Source organism: Pipistrellus hanaki (assembly GCF_964339955.1).
Source record: "Pipistrellus hanaki genome assembly, chromosome: 6".
NCBI classification, from domain to species: Eukaryota; Metazoa; Chordata; class Mammalia; order Chiroptera; family Vespertilionidae; genus Pipistrellus; species Pipistrellus hanaki.
The window spans coordinates 31,454,582-31,470,770 of NC_140508.1; the positions used below are offsets into that span (position 1 = coordinate 31,454,582).

Here is a 16,189-nt window from a genome sequence, read left to right on the forward strand (position 1 = left end):
TGGGGAGACCCCGGCCAGCCGGGCAGACAGCCCCTCGCCTCTGGGCTTTAGAAGAGCTCCAGCCCAAGAACCAGCAGTCTCTGGATCCTGCTCAGTCTCCTCCATGTTTTTCAGACTATTTTCCCCAGCATCACATGTCGGATAAAAAGAGAATGAGTGTAGGCCAGGAGAGGTGTGTTTATGAAAGTTTTTGTTGTTATCCTATTTGATTCTCTTCTCTTAGGAATGAACTAAACGTTTGCAATTGAATTTTAACTTGTCTAATACTGAGTTTTATTTTTTATTTAAGGCTATTTCTGATGCTTGGAAACTATCCTTTCGGCCACAAAGATGGTAATAAATCTTTGCCTCCCACAGTTCAGACCAAGAATTTACTGCAACAAGGTAAACAAAAGAAGTATATACACATAAATAAATTCACTACATCTGTTTTCATGTGTGTGTTCCCCCCCAACCCCCACTCACTGCCTTGTATAGTGAACTTAAGTCAGGCTTAATGTGCTTTCACAAACCTCGTTATTTTAGATCCACCTGATGATATTGAGATAAGATTGGGTCAGGCTGCACCTCTAGAGTCAGTTCCATTGCAAGGTGAGCTGTGACTCATTTTGTGGATAGTCATATTTATTGTTCTTTTCCCTCTGATGATAAATTTTAATTTTACTCAAAGTCAGTTAAGGTTAGAGACCCTCGTTCTCATCTTTCTCACCCCCCTGTTCTTATAATTTTAAATGCTAGAAATGATGGCTTATATTTTTTATTTGTATTCCTTGTGGTCTTTCTTTCTTTCTTTCTTTCTCTTTCTCTCTCTCTCTCTCTCTCTCTCTCTCTCTCTCTCTCTCTCTCTCTCTCTCTCTCTTCTTTTTTTTTCTGTCTGACTGCCTTTATTCCTTGTTCCTTTTTTTTTTTTTAACATCCCTTAACTTTTTTAAAAAATTATTTTTTTTTTATTGATTTCAGAGAGGAAGGGAAAAGGGAGAGAGAGATAGAAACATCAATGATGAGAGAGAATCATTGATTGGCTATCTCCTGCATGCCCCTTACTGGGGATTGAGCCCGAAACCTAGGCTTGTACTGAAATCGAACTTGGAATCTTTCACTTGGCAGGCCAACACTATCCACTGAGCCAAACTGGTTAGGGCTTCCTTGTTCTTTACATGAATTAAGTTGCCTCCCCTTTTGTACAAGGATAGTGTGTTTCAACAGCTCAGAGCAGTGCATAAAGAAGTTTGAAGGGGAGAATTGAACCCCTCCCCTAATTTGGAGTTTCTGCACTCAGCATACTATTTTAGGTTCCCAGATTGTTAAGGTGGCTCCTTTAGATAAAGATATCTTAAAATTTCCATTGGTTGTAACAAGTATTAGATTAAAAGATGAAGAGATTATTTACAATCCCATCTTTTATACATGCACCATTTTAAATTTTCCATCATATTTTGTGATCCTTGTCCTTGTGCGAACAATTTTTTAAACCAAATTCCATCATTTATAGATTTAGAAGAAGCTTGTTAGTTATGCCTTCCTAGGGACCTTGTTGTAATGTGTAGTCCAAATACAAAATTGAGAACTTTAATGAACATATTTTTTACCCCCTAAATATGCATCTTTTCATTTCCTGAAATTAAAAAAAACTACCAATTTATATGCCGTGTTTCCACAGAGATGTTATTTTCAAGGGATTTTGGCTGGGTTGGGCAAAGCTTTCTTGCTCCTATTTTTTTAAGAAGAGACAGTACTTGGTGGATACTATTGCCTTCATATTGGGTGCCTACAAAAAAACCCAGGAGAATTTGAAGTAATAGAGGAAATTTTAAAATGAGGAACTTCAGATTTTCTTTAAGAAATTTTCTTAGGGAGAAACCAAGATGGCGGCATAGGGTAGACACCCGAATGCAGCCTACCACAACAAATTTGAATTTAGAATTGGAAAACAGGGGAGGCATTGCCCTGAAGCACCGGACGGCTAGCTGAGAGGAGGCTCTACCATCTGGGAAGGAGAGAGAAGGCACGCTGAACCTCAGGAACTGTGAAGAGGAAAACAGAATCACCCTATTGCTCTGATAGACGGCCCCAGACAGGGAGAGGCCGGACTGTCAGGCAGCCGGCAGAGATCTCTCAGAGGTGTGTGAAGCCAGAGGCCATTACTGCGGGACTTGGGAAGAAGCTGATAGGAAAACAAAGCTTGTTTGCACCAACCCGAGACTCCGCCCTATCCAAGTTGAGCACAGAAGCTCTCCCAGAGGCTGCCTTTCTCTAAGGAGGGACTGGCCAGAATCTAAAGCTTGTCTGCACCTTTACCAAAGAAGTGCGTGCGCCTGCAACCAATCTTCCGAAACTCACCACGAACAGGACTTTTCTAAGGCGAGACTGACAGGGAACCAAAGATTGTCTGCGCCACCCCAAGACCCCGCCCCATCCAAGCGGAGTACAGAAGCCCTCCTAGCTGAGACACTGCTGACCCTCACAGCCAATTGGCTTGGAGATCAACGCTTCCCAGTGATACCAACAATAAGTAAGGCTTAACAACAAGACTGCACACAGCCCACAAAGGGCTACATCAAGACTGTCTGCCACAGGTAATTGGGAAGGCTGTGCTATTGGGCTCTACCAGAACACCTAGCACACAAAGTTTTGATTCCATCAAAACAGGGAAACAACTAAAATGCAGAGAAGAGGCAGGACACAAAGGAGATGGAGGAAAGGAAAAGATTGGACATTGAGTTCAAAACTACAGTTATAAGGTTATTCAAGAATATCCTAAAAAAGGCCGATAATATAAATGAGACCTATGAGGATATGAAAAGGGAGCAACTAGAAATAATAAGAGATCAACTAGAAATGAAGAAAACATTGTCTGAAATAAAAAATATTACACAGAGTCCTAAAAACAGACTGGAAGATCGCAAGAATCAAGACAAAGATTTAGAACACAAAGAGCCAGAGGACACTCTTCCACAGAAGCAAGAAAAGAGAATCCAGAAAGTTGAAGATAGTGTAAGAAACTTCTGGGACAACATCAAGCGAACCAACATCAGAATTATGGGGGTGCCAGAAGAAGAGAGAGAGCAAGATACCGAAAGAATACTGGAAGAAACAGTGACAGAAAACTTCCCCAACCTGGGGAAAGAAGTAGACTTACAAGTCCAGGAAGCCCGCAGAACCCCAAACAAAAGGAATTCAAGGAGGACCACACCAAGACACATCATAATTAAAATTCCAAGAGCAAAAGACAAAGAGAGAATATTGAAAGCAGCAAGAGCAAAGCAGGTAGTTACATATAAAGGAGCACCTATACGATTATCAGCTAATTTCTCAACAGAAACCATGCAGGCCAGACGGGAATGGCAAGAAATATTCAAGGTGATGAATAGCAAGAACCTACAGCCAAAAATACTCTACCCAGCCAAGCTATCACTCAGAATCGAAGTCCAGATAAAGAGCTTCACAAATAAAAAAAAGCTAAAGGAGTTCATCACCACCAAACCAGAATTATATGAATTGCTGAAGGGGGTTATTTAGGTAGAGGAAGAAGATAAAGATAAAAATTATGAACAAGAAATATGTAACTATCAACAAGTGAATCTAAAAATCAAGGGAATTAAAAAATCAGATGAACAATATTAACTGTTGAATATAATAGAATCAGAGAGGTATGGAAGGGGAGTGGACTGACGATTCTCAGGGAAAAGGAGAGTGGGGGTGCGGGAAGAGACTGAACAAAAACTGTGTACCTATGGATGAGTTCAATGGGGGATGGGGAAAGGACAGAGGGTGGGGTGAGAACCTGATGGAAGGGAGCAATTGGAGGGGGGTGGGGGAGGAACACATTTGTAATAATCTGAACAATAAAGATTTATTTTTTTTAAAAAGAAATTTTCTTAGAAATGGCAAATTCTTGAAAACTAGTTGTCTTTATTTGGGACTCATCAATTTGCCTCATATTTGTCATTAAATCTGTAGATATCAGCTGATGGCTATGAAGTAGAAAATCTCATCTCGGAAGACCTCACAAAGAGAAGTCGTGGTTTTAGGACGGAGTATTTTATTAAGCCACCCGTCCACGTGACTGTTTCCTTTCCCTTCAGTGTGGAAATCTGTAGGATTAACATGGACCTCTCAGCTGGGGGAGGCCACAGTGTGACCGGCCTGGAAATGTACACGTCCGCCTCAGCCAGCAGAGCCCCTTGGAATGCCCCTGAGGGCCAGACCCTGGGCCCTGCTGAGCCGTCCCTCCCGGACAAGGAGGCGTTCACCTTGGTAGGCAAAGTCTTGTTGAAAAACCAAAACCAGGTGGTGTTTAGCCACAGGGGCTTCAAGGCCAGGCCACCATTTGGCCTGATGGAAGCCACACTCCCCTCCCCTGCTGCTGTGGCCCAGGAGCTCTGGAATAAAGGACCTCTTTCCCTTAATCACGTGGCCCATCTCAAGATCTGTATCACCCACGTGACGGGCAGTGGTATCCCTTGCATCAAACGGTTGGAAGTGTGGGGTCAGCCCAACAAAACCTGCTCTCCGGAGGTAATAGATAGTGTCCTGCTGGTTGCTTCCAAAACCCTCTCCCAGGACTTGGCTCCGCAGGTACCGGCCTTGCCCATGGAGAGTGACTGTGACCCTGGGGGGGAGTCTGGGGGCCGGCAGGCCCCCTCCAGCCTACAGGAGCTGGCTGAGGTATTTCAGGATGTGCCTGAGGAGTTCCTGGATCCCATCACCTTGGAGATCATGCCTTGCCCCATGCTGCTGCCCTCAGGCAAGGTCATCGACCAGGCCACACTGGAGAAGTGTAACCGCAGTGAAGCCACGTGGGGCCGCGTGCCCAGTGACCCTTTCACCGGGGTAGCCTTTACTCCACACTCCCAGCCCCTGCCTCACCCCTCCCTGAAGGCCCGCATCGACCAATTCCTGCTCCAGCATTCCATCCCTGGCTGCCACCTGCTTGGGAGAGCGCAGACTATGGGGGCATTGACCCCTTCTTCCATTGCTCTGCCATCTCGGAAAAGGAAGATGGAGCAGGCTGAATATGCCCCCGACAGTAGCCTTGACGTAAATGCTTCCTGTTTTTCTACCACAAGCCTGGTCTCACCCACTACCTCAGAGCACACTGCTAAGAAAATGAAAGCTGCCAATGAGCTCGGTCTGACACACATGGACTGCTCAACAGGTAATCCACCACCCTGTGTCCATGCCCGTTGTCACTTTACTCCTCCCAGGTGACACTCGGCACTACTGTCCTTTTTTTTTGCCTTGCCAGCCTAAGTTACCCCAAATCTTACTGGCTTAAAGCACCACTCACTCATTACCACAGCCCCTTTAGTCAGGAATCACGGTGTTGCTTGGCTGGACTGTGTGCTCCAGGCTCTTCCAAGGCTTCGGTCAGTGCTGGCAGGGCTGCAGTCATCGCAGGGCTTGGCTGGGGAAGAATCCCCCTCCAAGCTCGCTCACATGGCGGTGTAGGTTGCAGTTCCGTGCTGAACTGCGGCACTGGAGGCTTCACTTCCTTGTTGACCGGTGATTAGAGACTACACCAGTTTCTTGCCATGTGGGCCTCTCAAAGGCAGCACACCACATGGTGTCACAAGTGTGTGCAAACAAGGTGGGAGTTGGTTTTGAGTAACCATGGAAATGACATCCCATCACTTTTGCTGTATTTTGTGAAAGACAAGTCACTGAAGTCTAGCCCACTCTAAGGAGGGGAGGGTATCTCAGGGCACGAGGTGGAGTTCACTGGGACTCATTCCAGATACTCGCCCACACCACCTACTCCTGTGTTAGTCGCTGTGCTCATCTAAGACGATGATTGAATTTTTGTCTAATGTCTTTTCAGTATCAATGGAGATTAATTATAATTTTTCATCCTTAGGTTTTTAATGTGAGAAAGACATTAGTAGACTTATTAATATTGAACCATTGTTACATTCCTGGAGTAAACTCCATTCGGTCTTGCTTCTTTTAATGGGTTGCTTGATTCTGATTGCTAGTGTTTTATTTAGAATTTTTGCATTCATTGGTGAGACTGGTCTGCAATGTGTGTGGGTGTGGGTGTGCATGCGCACCATATTTATTCAGGTTTGGTGTGGATGATTTATTTGCTTCATAAGACAAATTAGAAGTTTCTTTTTCTAATCTCTGAAACAATTTAATATTAGCATCACACTGTTTCTGTTTGTCAGTCTTCACCAGAGGATATTTTTCCATTGATTTTTAGAGAGTGGAAGGGAGGGGGTGTGAAGGGAGGGAGGGAGGGAGAGAGAGAGAGAGAGAGGGAGAGAGAGAGAGAGAGAGAGAGAGAGAAACATCTATGTGAAAAAGACACACATTGACCGGTTGCCTCCCACATGCCCTGACTGGGCCAGAGATCAAACCTGCAACTCAAGTACTTGCCTTTGACCAGGAATCAAACCTGTGAGCCTTCGTGCCCAGGCTGATGCTCTAACCATTGAACATGGCCACCCAAGGTATATATTCACTCTTTACATGTTTGGTTTATTCCCTGTGATTGCCAGTGCCTGTTGCTTTGGGAGCTAGCTCTTTGGCAGTCTTTTCTTTTTCTTTATGAAAATTCATCAGTTTAGATTTTGTTCTTTTAATTTCCTCTCTTACTCTAAAAATCCTGTGCAAGTAGCACACTTAAAGGTTACAGCTGTGTCGTCTCTGTTTTCGAGTGTAATTTGTAGTTAACGTGACCCCCAGCAACTCCTGGAAGCACCTGCAGTGTGATGGGTGAGACCAAGAGAAAGGCCTTTAGACCTGGATGTCTGTGCAGGTCTCCACTGGTGTTGGCCTTGACATTTATTGGTGACACAAGACCATGCTGACCAGTGGTCCTTGAAGGGTCCAAGCTGATATCCTGTGTCCTATAAACATAGACAAAAATAATGCACTCTCCACTTCGGGCAGTTTTGTGAACCAGGCAGGTGTCTGTGTCCTTCCTTGGGCAGCTGCCCCCCTCCACCCATTGCCTTCATCTTGTGCCTATTGCTTGGCTTTCTGTAGACCACACCGAGAAGGCCCTGGATAGTGCAGTGGCAGAGTGAGCTCTTCATCGTCCCACTCAGTAATAACTGCTTTGCTTTACCCAACAGGAGAGTGTGCAGGCCAGCATCCCTGCAGAGCAGCGGGGTTTCCAGAGGGAGGAGATGGAAAGAGCGGGTTAAGGCTGCTGGGAAGGGAGAGCAGGGGTACAAGGCTGGATGTTTGCTGGCTGCAGTCATTCCCTGACCCACAGGGAGGCCTTCAGAAAGTAGGGTGCAGTTCTGCAGGGGAGCCACAAGGTGGCCCCCACCCGCCCAGCAGTTGTCCAGAAGGAGGAAAGCTAGTGCAAAGCCCAGGAATCCAGAAAGCAGCGTGGTGTGTGTGGGTAGCAACTGCCAGGGTCCCCAGTTGTGATGTATTCTCTCATCACAACCCACTAGTAGACATCGGGAGGACTTTCCTTACATCTGTGTCAGTTTAAAGTTGTAGTCCTCAGTGGAGTTTTGGTCTTTTTGGTGTTTGGGTCTTTGTTTTGCAAACCTCTCTCTGGATATTGTCAACAGAGCCAGTGTCCCATGAGCAGAAGCTGTCACAAAGCTTGGAAATTGCCTTGACATCCACCCTTGGCTCCATGCCCTCCTTCACGGCGCGGCTGACCAGGGGACAACGCCAGCACCTCGGCACAAGGAGGACCAGCACTTCCTGGAGGGCAGGCACTGGCCCGGGTAACATGGGGCCCGTCCACCTCCTTGGAGCCCTTGAATGGGGTGCTGAGCCATAACGCTGGGTCTCTCTGGCCCTTCATGCCCAGCTTCTTAGCTCCAGTACCCAGGCCTGGGGGGAACCGGGTCTCTTCCTTCTCCAGCGGGGAGCTGACAGGCTCTTCATAAAAAGAGCTTTCTTTGGGCAACTCTTAGTAATTCTGTGGATGTAGATACCCTGCTGTGTTTGTTTGTTTGTTTGTCTAATGTAAGATCTATTGTTGATTGTTCTGTCCTGAGAACTTTGGTTTCTCCTCTTTATTTATTTTTTAAAATATATTTTATTGATTTTTTACAGAGAGGAAGGGAGAGAGAGAGAGAGCTAGAAACGTCGATGAGAGAGAAACATCGACCAGCTGCCTCTTGCACACCCCCTACCGGGGATGTGCCTGCAACCAACGTACATGCCCCTGACCGGAATCAAACCTGGGACCTTTCAGTCCGCAAACTGATGCTCTACCACTGAGCCAAACCGGTTTCAGCTGGTTTCTCCTCTTTAGTTTATTTTTCTTATCTAGTCTGTCTCCCATCTGACATCTGGAGTATGTTACTTAAGTGTGAAGTTTGGGGTTGAGTATGTCACCTTCATTCTTTCCTATTAACATTTTTCTAGTCTTAGAAAAGAACAGTGGTAGCTTACTGAACCAATTTTTGCCTAAAATGAATCTGGGACCATGTGAATAATGGAACTGATTAGGATATTAAGTGGAGGCCTGATGGAATGCTGGGGCGTCTTCCCCAAGATGAGACCTGGTGGGGCTACTGATGAGGCGCTCACTTCTTCCTCCTGCCCACCCAGAACCAGGCCCTCCACTGCTGTCCAGACCACAGGCCATTGTTCTGCCTTCGTCCCGAACTCTCTGGTGTTTCCATCCTGACCATTCCCCAAAACTTGTCTTGTCCAAATGACCGGCATTTCCATGACCATAAAGAAATGGTCACTGATCCTCTGCACAATATCTGAGGTGGCTGACCGGTCCCTTCCCCTCCTCCTCCTCCTCCTCCTCCTCCTCCCCTCCTCCCCCTCCTCCCCCTCCTCCCCCTCCTCCCCCTCCCCCTCCTCCCCTCCCCCTCCTCCTCCTCCTCCCCCTCCTCCTCCCCCTCCTCCTCCTCCCCCTCCTCCTCCTCCCCCTCCTCCTCTCCCTCCCCCCCTTCTCCTCCTCCTCCTCTCCCTCCTCCTCCCCCTCCTCCTCCTCCCCTTCCTCCTCCTCCTCCTCCTCCTTCTCCTTCTTCTCCTGCTCCTCCTCCCCCTCCTCCTCCTCCCCTTCCTCCTCCCCTTCCTCCTCCTCCTCCTCCTCCTCCTCCTCCCCCTCCTCCTCCCCTTCCTCTTCCTCCTCCTTCCCCTCCTCCTCCTCCTCCTCCTTCCCCTCCTTCTCCTCCTCCTCCTTCTCCTCCTCCTCCTCCTCCTCCCCTTCCTCCTCCTCCTCCTCCTCCTTCTCCTCCTCCCCCTCTTCCTCCCCTTCCTCCTCCCCCTCCTCCTCCTCCTTCCCCTCCTCCTCCTCCTCCTTCTTCCTCCTCCTTCCCCTCCTCCTCCTCCTCCGCCTTCTCCTCCTCCTCCTCCTCCTCCTTCCCCTCCTCCCCTTCCTCCTCCTCCTCCTCCTCCTCCTCCTTCCCCTCCTCCTCCTCCTCCCCTTCCTCCTCCTCCTCCTCCTTCTCCTCCTCCTCCCCTTCCTCCTCCTCCTCCTCCTCCTTCCCCTCCTCCTCCTCCTCCTTCTCCTCCTCCTCCTCCTCCTTCCCCCTCCCATGCTCCAGCCCCTGCCTCCCTGCTCTCCATCTCATCTGGAGCCACACTCATGCCGCACACCCTCTGTCTTCTTTCTTTGATGGACCAGCCATTCCCCTTCCTCCTCCTCCTCCTCCTGCTCCTCCTCCCCTTCCTCCTCCTCCTCCTCCTCCTCCTCCTCCGCCTCCTCCTCCTCCTCCTCCCCTTCCTCCTCCTCCTCCTCCCCCCCTCCTCCCTCCCCTCCTCCCCCCTCCTCCTCCTCCCCCTCCTCCTCTTCCTCCTCCTCCTCCTCCTCCTCCTCCTTCTTCTTCTTTTAATATGGAACACTTCACGAATTTGCGTGTCATCCTTGCACAGGGGCCGTGCTAATCTATCCTTCCAATGTTAGTAAACGTGCTACTAAAGCGAGCGTGCCCTTTCTTCTGAAACACCTTCCTATCTGTTGGCCTTCTAAACGTTACACTCTTTTTCTCCCTATTCTCAGTGACTCCTCTTCAGTTTCCCTTGTTGACTCTCCTCCTCAATACTCTGGTCCTGGCCCTCTTCTCTCTGTCCTCTTTGTCACCCAAGTGAGAGCCCGCTTGGCCAGTGACTGCTCATGTTAGCCTACAGCTTTGGTCTTCCCTGGAACTCAGACCCCGACCTCCCTAACGTGGAAAACTCATGGAAATCTTGAGTGAACTTCTTAACTGAGGACTGCTCCAAAGGTTCTCCCACCCCCATCCCCTCCCACACCATTGAGGACCAAGAGCAACATCTTCTCCCATTTGCTCAGGCCCAGCACATGCAGGGCATCCTTAGTTTTCCTTCGTGTCCTCACAGTGACGTTCTGATCACCATCAGATCGTGTTCATACTCCTCCGGAGTGGATCTCAGCGTGGTCCTCTCTCCGCTGCCTCCCTGCTGTGCGCCCCAGGCCCGGCGGCAGCCCCGCTACTTCCTACCAGCCACCCTTCCCCCGCCACAGCTGCCGTCTCACAGGAGCCGGATCATACTCTTCCACTCAGAATTCCTCCATCGCATCCCGCTGAACTTGGGATAAACTGAAACTCCTGCTGCCTGTGAGGTCCCGCATGCTCCAGCCCCTGCCTCCCTGCTCTCCATCTCATCTGGAGCCACACTCATGCCTCACACCCTCTGTCTTCTTTCTTTGGTGGACCAGCCATTCTTTGTCCTTGCTGTCTCTTCCACTCTGCATGGCTGGCCCCTTTTCATTCTTACGGCTCCTCCCTGAGAGGCCAGCCCTGCCCCCTCCAGAGGGGTGTGGGTTAGAAGAGAAAGAGCCTCCTTAGGCAAGGCCATGGGAGAAGGAAGAACAGGTGAGCTTCGGGGAGGGGTGGTGGGCATCTGTCCGCCGTGGCTCTCACTCAGGAGCCCCTTTGGGAAGTGTGGAAGGAGCGGGAGCCAGCAGCACGGGGAGGGGACTGATGGTGCAGGAGGGGAGCTGCCAGGCTGCAGGGCGAAGGAGAAGCAGGCCCCAGGCTCAGCTGGCACGTCTGCTGCCGACCGATCTCAGCTCTGCCCCTCTAGTGACTTCTCTACCCCCTCGACTGCCCAACCCTGGCACACAAGAGCATTTTCTGCTTTTTCCTTTGTCCCCTCACCTTGTAATTTATCAAGGTTGTCAGTGTGAGCGTGTGCCTTGCTCTGGCCTTGGGAGCCTGTCCCAGGGGAAAGCGCTGTCTGGCTGCCCTGAGAAGCCAGCGCTCTGAGCATTTGTAAGAATGCCAAGATTTAATGATCTTGTGGGGGCCGTCCAGCTTCCCTCCTCCCGGGCTCCTCGGCTCTCAGGCCGGCCAGAGTGGCCCAGGCGGGGTGCAGCTAGACTGCTGCAGGGGCGGAGGGTGGGCAGCTTCTCTCTCGCGCCAGGCCTGTGCCCTGCCTCCAGGCTGGAGCCTGGGCTGGGCGCAGCTCTCCCTAACCCTGTCCTGTTTTCCTCCCCGATTTACCAGAGCAGCCTGGGAGTGTCCTGGGTCCCGAGTGTGCCTCCTGCAAAAGAGTCTTTTCTTCCTACTTCAAAAAGGAGCCGGTGTACCAGCTTCCCTGTGGCCACCCCCTGTGCCGGCCCTGCCTGGGTGAGAAGCAGCGCTCCCTGCCCATGACCTGCACAGCCTGCCAGCAGCCTTTCGCCAGCCAGGACGTGCTGCGGGTCCACTTTTGAGTGACTGGCCTCAACCCGAGAAGACCTATTCCTGGGAGGAGCGCAGTGGGGGTCACAGCTCCCTGGGATCTGGCCAGGCCCCAGGCACAGAGGGGCCTCTTCGTTCCCAAGGGCTTTCCCTTCTTTGCCTCCCGCAGTGTGGCACAGGCCCGGGGGAGGAGAGGGGAAGGCGGCACTCCACTCCAGCTCAAGTGGCAATAGGATAACAGAGCCATACCTGGGGCTGGGAGGCCGGGGGAGATGTTGCTGCCCTCCTGGACCTCCCTGCCACCCCCTTTCTGCCAGAGCCAGGGCCTGCTACAGCCAGCCCCCCCAGTTATTTGCACACACACACACACACACACACATACACACACACATACACACACACACATATACACACACACACACACACTCACACACACATACACACACACACATACACACACATACACACACATACATACACACACACACATACACACACACACACGTGTGCATGGGGGGGGGGCTCCCCCATCCTGCAGGGTGGATGTGCATGGAGCACAATAGTGTGTGGCTCGGGGTCTCAGAGAGCCTCTGTCTTCAGTGTCATCCAAATGTGGGTGAATGACTCAGCCCCCGACCGGCAGGCGGCGTGGAGCCTCAATAAAGTGATTGTTGGCATCGGCTGTGGGCTTCCTCCTGATGGATTGCCTGTCTGTCTGTCGTCATACTCCTGTTCCCCATCCCACCCACCTCCACCCCCCGCCACCCCCATACATAGCGGAGTTGTCCCAGGGCAGCCGTCAGCGGGCACCGCCACCCGGCCAGCTGTGACTCGGTCAGGTGCTGCTGTGAGGGCTTGCAGTGGGTGTGTGGGTGGGAGGGGGGTTGGGGCTGGGTGCCACACACACTCCCTCTGAGGGGAAAGGTGCCTCTCCCCAGGGCCCATGTCAGGAAAACGACTTGTTTGTGGGCTGCAGTGTGTTTTTCCATTCAAAATTCACTGTGGAGTCGCAGAGGGAAAATGTGTGCTTACAATTGTCTGCTGTATGGAGTAGATTCTAGTCACTGGAGGAAGGTCAGTGAGAAACTACACTGCGCTTTTCCCTCTTCTGAGCGGCACTGAGCAGCTCCGTACGTCATCCTGAGGCTCCACCGCAGGCTCCTGTGGACAGGCCGGGCCTCTGCCACTTGCGGGCTGGAGGCCGGTATTCTCCCTGGTTTTTAAGCTCTGCACACGGGGCAGGGAGAACTCCAGTCCTTGCACTGGATTTTATTAAAAATTCAGCTTCTTGGACTGCAGTCCAAACCCAAGATTCAGAGATCTGGGGTTGGGGTTCAGGAAGCTGCTTGTTAAAGCGTTCCTGGGGGATTGTGTCTCAAAGGTGGCTGCGTCCTCCCCTCTGCCTCCTGGTGGCGCTTCCCCGGAGACGCCAGGGTCTGCCCTGGTGGCTGATGAGGCTCCTGTGCCCTTGGCTCGCAGCGGCTGGGCCGTTCCAGATTCCTGCCTCACCCTCCTTCATGCTTGTGTTCTAGGAAAAGCCCCAGCATTTGTAACAGAACCACCGGGGTAGGGGTGTGTGTGTGGATTTTATCTCCAGCCTGTCGCGGTCTCGGGAACAGCCTGGCTCTCACCAGGAGGCTGACGGCCTCGGGGAGCCCCTCTCTCTGGGGCTCCCTGTTTGCCCCACCTGGAGCCAGGGGAAGCCACCAGCCTGACATGCTCGGATGAGGGCAGAGCTGCCTCCTTCCTGCCTGGGAGCCTCTGGGCTGGACGGTTCCTGTTCTCTGACCAGGTAGAGCCATGCCTGCGTCCTTGGGGATGCGCTCACTCGCATCTAATTTAAAGAGCTTCCAAAGGAAGTGGGGGTCGCACCACCCTTGTCAGAAACGCACCAAGCCCTGCTGGGCTCCGCTCTCCCCCAGAAAGTGGGAAGAACCTCTCGTGCCAGCTCGGTTCAGAGGCAGTTTGTTTCTCCCTGGAGCCTGGGGCCAGGCACAGGGCGGCAGGCACCAGGGCTCCACGGGCTCAGAGACGCGGGGCTGCACAGCCTTGAGAGACTACCATGCCCCACCATAGGCTCTGGGACACTTCTCCGCTCTCCTGTATCATGTTCTCAACACAAGCCTGTTTGGGACACGCAGCCCAGGGCCCTCCGACAGCAGGAGGCTGGGCACGGCCCCGAGGCTTTGGGGGGTCGGGCCCTGGTTCTCATCCCCACGGAGCAGAGTGAGGCCTTGCCTGCGTCCTGCTGTCCTCCCCATGGGCCAGAGGCCCAGGCCTTGAGCACTGTCCGTCCTCACTCACAGGGCTGGGCCACGCATGCTCTCTGCTGGAGCAGACGGGAACGAGGGCCGCTCAGAAGTAGTCCTGGAGGTAGAAGACGTAGAAGAACTAAACTACGAAGAAGATGAGGAGTGCTCAGTGCTCACCGAGTATGGCACCTCCTGGAGTCAGGCCGTTGGGCGCTGCTCCTGGGCCCTGGGGCAGAGCGGGTCCCCCATCCCCACGCCTGGCCTGCCGCCTCCCGCCTCCCGTGGGTCTCCAGCTTGAGGCTGCTTAGCTGCTGGGTGCTTTTCTATTCGGTCCTGGGCCACCTAGGCGGCTGTAAGTAGGTCTGTAGACAAAGAGATCTGCCCCCGGAGGAGACTGCCTGCCAGGCCCCCGCTCGCCCCCGCCTGTGGCATTGTGATGCTGGGCCGGCTGCCGCTGTGACCATTGTGAAGGCCGCGGGGTGGGTTGGGGCTGCCTCAGACCGACCCCCTCCTGCACAGCTGGCCCCTCTGTCTCCTCAGCTTCCTGCCTGGCCTCACACAGGCAGGATCCTTCCTTCCAGTTCTAGGAAGGGGAATGGCCAGGCTGAGAATTAGCCAAAGATGCACTATCCCATGTAGAACCACTAGCCTCATGTGGCTATTTAAATTAGTTTGAAATAAATTAAAACCTCAGTTCCTGAGTCACAGCAGCCACATTTCAAGTACTTCATAGCCACACGTGCTAGTGGCTATCCTATTAGACAGCAAATAGAAAACATCTCCAGGATAAAAACAGTCCTGTTAGGGCTGGCCAGGTAGGAACATGTGAGCCTGGTCCTTGGTTTTCCTTAGCTCCGTGAACCTGTCTCCTGACAGAGGCCGTAACCCAGCCCGCCTTGCTGTAATGCAGTGTTTCCCGAAGTGTGGCACGTGTGCCCCCAGGGGTATGGGAAGAGTTTGGTGGGGGTACGCGTTGCACCGGAGTTTGGTGGGGATATGCACTGCACCGTGCTTAGCTGCACCTAATTCTACGTTCTCATGAGTACAAGGGGTACTCAGCGTTACGAAAATTATAGAAGGGGCACACATATGTCAAAAGTTTGGGAGACACTGCTGTAATGCATCACCTCTCGTACAAAGAGGGGCATAGTCCAGAGGGGTGATAAGATCTCAGAGGGGACAGGGATGAGATGAAGGAGGAAGAGGCAGTTGGTAAGTTTTCATCAAGGTTTATACCAATACGAGATTATGCTACCCATCACCATACTAACAAGAGACAACTTCACAGAAGAAAAAGATAACTTCACAAGCATTTTGGATCTTTTCCCTTCCAATATCTATAATAATAAAAACATAATATGCTAATTAGACCGGACGTCCCTCCAGATGTCCTTCCAGATGAAGCCACTGCGCCTGCGAAGGCTACTCTTGCACGATTTCGTGCATCAGGCCTCTAGTTTTATTATAAGGGGAAAACGTCTGTGTGTACTGTGTGGTCGTGCTGCCTGCTAGTTCCCTTAACATTTCATTAGACACTCTTCTTCTTATAAAGATCATCTTGAAGAACAAGCCAAAATAACGGACAGTTTGAGCTTAACCCACGAATACGTAGACCAACAAAATGACTAAAAATCCAGAAATAGGTCCGGTTGCACATGGAAATGCAGTGTGCTCTGGCCGTGGCACTGGCAACGAGCTGGGGAGAGGCAGGCCTTTCCTAACTGGTGCTGGAGTCACTGACACCGTCTGAGAACCAAAAGTTTCCTCCTGAGAGAGAAACTTCCCTGAATCAAAATCCAGGTACACTAAGGCCAAAGATGGATCAATTTGACTACATTTAATTAAAAAAAAAATCTTCTAGTATGTTAATAGAAAAATATAACATCATTACAAGTAAAAATAAATTACAAGATTGGGGGAAACATATATTTTTTAATCCTCACCCGAGGGTATTTTTTCATTGATTTTTAGAGAGATTGGAAGAGAGAGGTAAAGACAGAACTATCGATGTGAGAGACACATGGCTTGGTTGCCTCCTGCATGCGAACAGGGCCCAGGCTGGCGAGGAGCCTGCCACTGAGGCATGTGCCCTTGACCAGGATTGAACCCAGAACCCTTCGGTCCGCAGGCCAATACTCTATCCACTGAGCCAAACTGGCCAGAGCTGGCAAAATATGTTTGTCACTTGTTTTGCAGTGGTTAATATCCCTAACATATAGCTCCCAAAAGTTAGAAAGATTCACAAAGAAGGGCACATGGTCTTTTAAACATGTCCAAAGATGCCCACCCTTGCTCATGATAGGATGAAATAATAACCCTGAAACACCGTTTCCTGTTCAGAAAATTGACACAAAT

At 51.1% G+C, this 16,189-nt stretch overlaps 1 protein-coding gene across 7 annotated transcripts; it reads left to right on the plus strand.

Moving 5' to 3' along the window:
* Positions 1 to 286: 286 nt before the first annotated feature.
* On the plus strand, positions 287 to 12,264 carry UBOX5 (U-box domain containing 5). 7 transcript variants are annotated; one of them, XR_014795246.1, is made up of 5 exons: positions 287 to 384; positions 3,961 to 5,158; positions 7,533 to 7,694; positions 11,406 to 11,960; positions 12,077 to 12,264. XR_014795246.1 is itself a non-coding variant. In XM_084886894.1 (4 exons), exons 1-4 carry the CDS (start codon positions 331 to 333, stop codon positions 11,612 to 11,614), a joined length of 1,623 nt encoding a protein of 540 aa, XP_084743020.1. In that variant the 5' UTR covers positions 287 to 330; the 3' UTR covers positions 11,615 to 12,258. The 7 variants fall into 7 exon arrangements, 3 of the variants coding, with proteins under 3 accessions (XP_084743020.1, XP_084743021.1, XP_084743022.1); XR_014795247.1 differs by having other exon boundaries at positions 12,085 to 12,264; XR_014795248.1 differs by lacking the exon at positions 7,533 to 7,694.
* The last annotated feature ends 3,925 nt before the right edge of the window (positions 12,265 to 16,189 follow it).

What these genes read in the sequence shown, in the direction of transcription:
- UBOX5 (XM_084886894.1), top strand. Translation starts at nt 331, where the DNA reads ATGGTAATAAATCTTTGCCTCCCACAGTTCAGACCAAGAATTTACTGC. An exon ending in CAAGAATTTACTGCAACAAG is followed by an intron (nt 385 to 3,960) that starts GTAAACAAAAGA and finishes TTAAATCTGTAG; the next exon opens with ATATCAGCTGATGGCTATGA. An exon ending in ACACATGGACTGCTCAACAG is followed by an intron (nt 5,159 to 7,532) that starts GTAATCCACCAC and finishes TATTGTCAACAG; the next exon opens with AGCCAGTGTCCCATGAGCAG.